General features: G+C 35.4%; 1 protein-coding gene across 1 annotated transcript; it reads left to right on the forward strand.

The window, feature by feature from the left end:
- Positions 1-968: 968 nt before the first annotated feature.
- LOC148946584 (uncharacterized) lies at positions 969-1,301 on the forward strand. The gene has a single exon (XM_089097160.1). It carries the CDS (start codon positions 969-971, stop codon positions 1,299-1,301), a length of 333 nt encoding a protein of 110 aa, XP_088953286.1.
- Positions 1,302-7,219: the final 5,918 nt, after the last annotated feature.

Consider the following 7,219-nt stretch of genomic DNA (forward strand, 5'->3'; position numbering starts at 1 on the left):
TACACAAAGCCGGTCTAACATCAGATTTTAAAAATTACCGTCCGATTTCCATCTCATCTATATTTTGCGGGGTTATGGAAAAGCTGATTGTTGCAAGAATCCGATCTTATTTTGATGAAAATAATCTTTGGAATCCTGCCCAGCATGGTTTTCGTAAGAGAAGGTCTTGCAACACTCAACTTATGGAAGTTATTGTTGATTTTCAGCATTATGCTGATTTTGGCATACAGTTTGATTGCATTTAGATAGACCTCGCCATAGCTTTTGACAAAGTTTCTATGTCACAACTAGTTGAAAAATGTCGATTCTATAATATTGGTGTAAGAAACGTTGATTGGATTGCTGATTATTTGCGTGGTAGGTCCCAAAAGGGATTTGTCGGTGAAGCAGCATCTCAGTCAATTGATGTCCTGAGTGGGGTACCCCAGGGTAGTTGCTTGGGCCCTATACTCTTCTGTATTTTCATCAATAGTTTACCATCTTGTGTTCGTCATTCGTCAGTGAAGTTGTTTGCTGATGATGCTAAAATTTACCGACCAATACTAACTACCGATGATGAGCCTATGCTTCAAGAAGATCTTGATTCAATAAAACGATGGTGCGAGTCTAATTCGATGTTTGTGAATGCATCAAAATGTGCAGTACTTCATTACGGGAATAAAAATCAGCCCAGCCATGCATACTCCCTATCTGGCTCACAGATACCGTCAGAAGAATTTGTACGCGACCTCGGTGTTCACTTTGATACGCATTTAAAATTTGATAGACATGTTTCGACTGTAGTAAGAAATGCAAATTAGGAACTCCTTACTTTAAAACGGAATTTCAGGAAGTTTAATCTTAAGAATTTCATGATACTTTATAAATCATTTGTTCAGTCAGTTTTTGAATATAATACTTCTGTTTGGTTTCCTCTGAATGTAACAGACAAGCACCGAGTTGAAAAGATTCAGAGGTGGGCGACAAAAATGATCCCTTATTTGAAACACCTTCCTTACGCACAAAGACTAACTAGGCTCCAACTTCCTTCACTGCATTTCCGACGGCGTCGTACCGACCTCATAAACACATTCAAAATAATCAAAGGCGTGGACGATATTGAGTTAGGAAAATTTTTCGAATTCAGCCACTACCACTTGACACGACAGCATCCTTATAAAATTTACCCACCAAGAACCCACAGGAAAATCGGACACAATTCATTTGTTAATAAGGTCACAGACTCTTGGAATAATTTACCGCCAGAAGTTGTTGAAGCCGGATCAGTTGAATCGTTTAAGAATATGTTTGTTGATGGCTAGTTTTGCAAAAGTGCCTTTCCATTTTAGACCTTTGTATTGCCTTTCATTTTATTATATATTGTATTAGTACGACAAGCTTTTTAGCTTACCGTTATGTGGATTAATAAATAAATAAATAAATAAATAAATAAACTTCAGATTGGACTCATTTGATTTGAAATTGAAATTTATAGTACCCTTATAGAAAGTAAATAGTCCAAATATCATATAACAAGGCTTTTTCGGTTGATACAAACTACCAGAGCCTGAGGGCGAGGGTTTTAAGCTATGTCCCTGAGGCATTTAAGGTTCTTTTGGAAGAGATGGTTGTATAAGCCTTAGAGGTTTCTCATTACGTTGAAATTGGAAGTTCTAGTTCCTTTTTAAGAATAATTAGTGACGGAGGTTAATTAGCCCCCCCCCCAACCCAAATACCGTTGTTTTCACCGAATGTATCTGATTGAAATTGAGCGAGGGCCATTTTAATTCAAATAGTCCAAAGAACATATAACAATGCCCCCAGGGTTGGCACAACCCCTCAGAGTCATTGAGCAAGGGCTATATTAATACAAGCTATATTAATACTGCTTTTATATTAATGCAAGCAGTATTAATAACAGTGGTAGCATGTATAATTGCCTTTAAATAAGCATAAAATCTCCCTTATGATACCCTGGAGGTTTCACCTTAATACGGTAAGCCGTTCCAAAAATGTTGCTGATGTACCCTTTCGACCCCCTTTCGACGTCTTTTTCATTTAATACTGTTAGTCTAACAATTAGTTGTAATTGAGGTATTAGTTGGAGTAACTCAGTAGCAGTAATATTAGTAGAAGCAGTAAAAGTAACTGTGGTAGCAGTGTTAGTAATAGCATGCACATATTACCTTTTGATCAATCAATCTTCCCCTTTAAGCACTCTCTAAAAGTTCTAGCTTAAGCCCAAATCTATTCTTGAGATTCGCTCTTTTGACAATCTGCATGCACATAGCGTGTTTTGCTTTAGTTCCAATTCCCCTTCAATCTTCTGTCAAGTTTTCACCATATTAAGTGTTGTCTTAATAGTACTACTATCGTAGCAATAGCATGTACATATTACCTTTTGATCAATCGATCTTCCCCTTTAAGCACTCTCTGAAAGTTCCAACTTAAGCCTAAATCCATTCTTGAGATTCGCTCTTTTGACAATCTGCATGCACATAGCTTGGTTTGCTTAAGTTCAAGTTCCCCTTCAATCTTCTGTCAAGTGTCCACCTTATTAAGTGTAGTCTTAACAGTATTACTATCATAGTAGTAGCGGTAGTAGCAAGAAGAGTAGTAGCAGCAATAGTGTTTTATTAGTAGTAGTAGTAATAGAAGTCACAGTAGTTGAAGGTATGTGTTTCCTTTTGGTCAGCTCATCATCTCACTCATGATGCCCCAGAAGTTTTATCTTGTTACGGTAAGCCGTTCAAAAAATATTGATACGCGTGTATTATCAACCTGTAAGCACATAGTATGTTTTGATTTAGTTCAATTTTCCCCTCAACATTTCCTATTATGTTCATTTCAGTATCATCAGCCTAAGTAGTAGTCACTACAGAAGCAGTAGTTTTAGTGTTAGTAGTGATAGTAGTAGTAGAAACAGCAGTGGTGGCAGTATTGATAAAGGTAGTTTTAGTAATAGTAGTGGTAGCGTGGAAATATTGCCTTTTTAGTTAGCAGATCATATTCCTTACCATTTCTTGAAAGTTATAAATTAATATACTCAGTCAACCCTTTTTACAACCGGTATATACATAATGTGTTTTGATTTAGTTCAACACTCCTCTCAACACTCTCTGGAAAGCTCACCTGAATGCCCTTTGTTATGTTGGAAAGTAAAAGTGAAAAATGCCCACCTTCTTCAATGACATATGATATATGTAAACAACTAACGAATTACCTAACTTACAGAACTTCCCCCGAGGGCTGTGGGGGGATGGTTGACATCCTCAAAGGCATAATTATTGGACCATTCAACAATGCTGAACAAAATAGCTGGGTAAAATTTTTCATTGGATGTGTCTTGCGAAATGATGAGTGTGAGAGGGGGGGACCAGTTGCCATCTGATCTCTTTTTGTCTCCTAAAAAGGGCACTACACATTCTTTCTTCCAATTAAGTGAGCCCCATCCAAAGTTTATGCGACCAGCCATTCCAAAGAGAAAAAACTCTCAAACAGGACGCAAGAACTTCTTATTTTCAATCGAATGAGACCCCTCTGAAGTTTATGTGATTCTTATGGAAGTGGATACTGACCAGTTCTTATGGAATAAAATAAAATAAATTAAATAATAAATTTGACCGCGCCACTCACTGAACGCGAGAAAACAAAATGCGTAACTATAGTAAGTTATAAATTCTCCAGCTATCAATCCAGGAGTGTAACCTCGCTTCCTCGAGTTATCTCCTTGTCAATTACCTCCAATGTTATGTAGAAATCAGATTCCTGGGAGCGTTACCAATGGAGTTAAATTGAAATAGTTACCTACTCTGCGGTGCTAGATACAGACATATGAATAAAACAACATAAATAAAAAAGTAAGTTTTATTGAGACTTACATTGTAGGTTTACAGCAGTGCTTTACTTCAACTGACGACAATAGAAGCGGAGATAATAAAATGACAAAATCTCTTGAAAGCCTGCATAACAATAATTCTAACAAATGACTGTCTATGAATAGTTCTGACAAACGAATGTCTAATAATGGTTCTGAAAAACGACTGCCACGAAAAACACTTTTCTTCACTATATCAAACTAGTCCTTATTCTGCGCCCTAAGAGCTATTTCACGATTGGCCCAACTCTTGTGGAGGGGCCCACCATTTTGTCATTATGTTGAGAAATTAAATTTATTGTGCTAACTGCCCGTCCAATACTTTATTTTCGATATTTTGGTCATTAAACTTTTCACATTCCTGTGTTAATTTGAAACTTTCTATGCTACTTGAATCTACTTTGAATAAAACATTGCTTCGTTATGTTTTGTCAAGTATTTTTACGAAATTCAAACTATCTTCTTTAATTAATACCGTCATCCGGTCGGTAGCTTTTTCCATATTTCACATCTGTCGGTCTGTAAGACAAAAAGTGTGGAATGCATGCGAAGCATTACAAAGTACTCTGGAATTCATCGAGTATCAAGTTCTTTGCGGACCTGATCATTCGTTTTTTGTACTTTAAAGGAATGTTTGGGATGAGCATGAAATGTGGTTTAAGAATTTAAGAATTTAGACTCAAGTTTGAAATGGGATTTAAACTCAATTAGAAGGGAGTTTAATTTACATCGGAAGTATTTTTAGAAGGAAACAATTTTATTTTATTCGGAAGTATTTGGAAACAATTTTATATTTTAAATATATTACTTATCACTTACGGTATATATTACCCTTCCCATCATTTAATGACATCCCGTCATTAGGACTTGCTTGCCCTTAGGTTTTTGAAATATGCGCGGTTTATTTACTATTTGTTTTACGAAACTTTAATTGATGCTGTATTATTTTATATTTTTTTAAGCTTAATCAGCAGTACTTAAGAAAAATTTCAGTATTACTTTTCTTATTTTGCTATATATCCTTTTCTAAGGTTCCTCCACCAACTAAGATAGTCACTACAAAAAGATTTTTTTTGTGTTTTTTTCTACATCTAACAGTAATGACTCCTATATTTTCAACAATGTTGGTAAGGTTGGGATTATTCTACTATTGCTACAAGATTTTTTGAAAATTCATCTATTATAAGTTTTTACTTTACGCTAACTATGGGATAATTATGTTTTCTGTTTACGCTAAATTAAATGAATAATACGACAACATTACACATAATTCTATCTAAGAAATTAGCAATACATATAGATATATGAATGGTTTAAAACATGAATACTATGTCGCTACCTTGACTGGTATACATTAGAACACTTTTACTGGGAATGTTTGTTATGTAATATTAACGATAGGTTCTCAAAATTGTTAGGTTGTCCAAATTAATAAAATGTGATACAATTTCACACCTATTTCATCCCCTTACGTGTCTCTTAGCGTACTCACTCCTTCTGTTGTAAATTATGGTCCTTCACTATTTTCGTCCTGTGCAAAAAAATTGTGAAACACTTACAATATAATTTCTTCACAGGATAGTTTGAGCATGGCTGTGTTCGTCCTGGACTAAGTGCTTATTTTAATTATCAAACGGGTAATGATACTTTCAGCTACAGATGTGTGGAATTTTGCTATCAGAGTTCATTCTCACCTGCCGTTTCTAGATAGTTCATGACGTGCTTTGTCGTTAAGGGGCTGAGCACTGGGATTGCGTTGATAACATATGGGTTTACTTTCTTCTTAGCATTTCATTCTTGGGCTATTTTTAATCACATAAAGGATGTATTTCTCGTATAAGATTGTTCATTTGTGCACTTAGAGATTATAATTCTCTTATAAAATTGTTCGTGCATGGCTTGTACCTATTAGATCTTGCTGTGATTTCTTGGTTAATCACAGGGAGATTGATATTAGGATTTGGGATGGGTCGACATCAAACTTTAGTGACTCCTTCAACGTATTGTCTTTTAACTCTTGGGAGGAGTATATTGTCGCTTAGGGGTCATTCACTAGAATTACATTAAATTTCTATAATTCAATGGTTGGTTTACAAGTCCATTTTTCAGAAATTATTTCGTAACATTTGCGGTAATATCTCTAATATCTCTGTAATTCCGTAACGGAGAAATGGTCGAAGGGGAGTCAACGCGTGAATCTATGACATGCAAATAAATTGGGTTCATCAATGTTATTATCAAGGATGATTTATTCACTTACATCTTATGATAATCAATGGAGGTCTCAGGATTATTATGTTTATAGTTCGATAATGCACTGGATACTGCGATTTATTAGATAGTGTTACCTGATATATAATATGGTTTGTGATCGGGGAAACTCATTCCTCGTCGATCGATCGTCGTTTCCTCGATCAAAAGGTACCTGTAGTTTTCGTAAACGAAGCTAGGATGAGAATTGCCTAGAGTCTATGGTGAGTACTCTTCGTTGGTTGAGGTATGATGAAAATAGATGCTACTAGGTTGTATCTGCACTGGACAATGTGTTGTAATTATCGATTTCCAATATGTCATTCCACTTCCTGTAATAAAAATAACGAGGCAGAATAACACGTTCTTTAAAACAAATAGTCATAATACATAATAAGCAATACAATTGGTTACGCTACGAGGCAATATTAAGCATATGCCAATAATAATATACATTAATTGATTTTAACAAAATGACATTGTAACTTCTCTTATAAGAGATTACTTCCCTTAACTTTAAGTAAGGTCTCTTATTATTTTCCTTAGTATATGTTATTACACACAATTTATCTTAATATTGATCAACACTTATTTAATTCTATATTAGATTTAAAATAATCGTTTAAACATAGTTAGCGCTACAACATTAAATTTGAGGTCTCAGTTTACAACGTATTTCATGCCTGCATTGTTCACGCACGTCCGTGCTGTTTCAGAAACGCATGTTGCAGCGTCGTAAACGCACGGTTTTACGTAAACGACACTTACATGGTGGAATTAGACATAGCCAGGACGAGTGGAGTCCTCTATACCCACTCGTTTTCTAATGTCTTCCCTTTTACTTGGCTTAGACATTTTCACGGGATTTTGGGTTTAACTTCTGCATTTCAGCCGTTTCCCTGTGTTCTTCCTTTGGGCTTTGCCTTCTTAGACTCAAAATTCTTCCATAATTAAAAGTCAGTAAGATTCTCATAGTCAAGGAAATCGCGAATACGAAGCATACAGTCAGTAGTATGTTCCACCAGAAATTGGTTGAGAATAATCCATACCTATTATCCACTTACGTTAATCTTTGGTCTTCACTAGTAAATAGGGGGATCTGGGAGTCTAATG

The sequence above is a fragment of the Artemia sp. Qi Xiang Cuo genome, chromosome 11 (assembly GCF_049724085.1).
Source record: "Artemia sp. Qi Xiang Cuo chromosome 11, ASM4972408v1, whole genome shotgun sequence".
NCBI lineage: Eukaryota > Metazoa > Arthropoda > Branchiopoda > Anostraca > Artemiidae > Artemia > Artemia sp. Qi Xiang Cuo.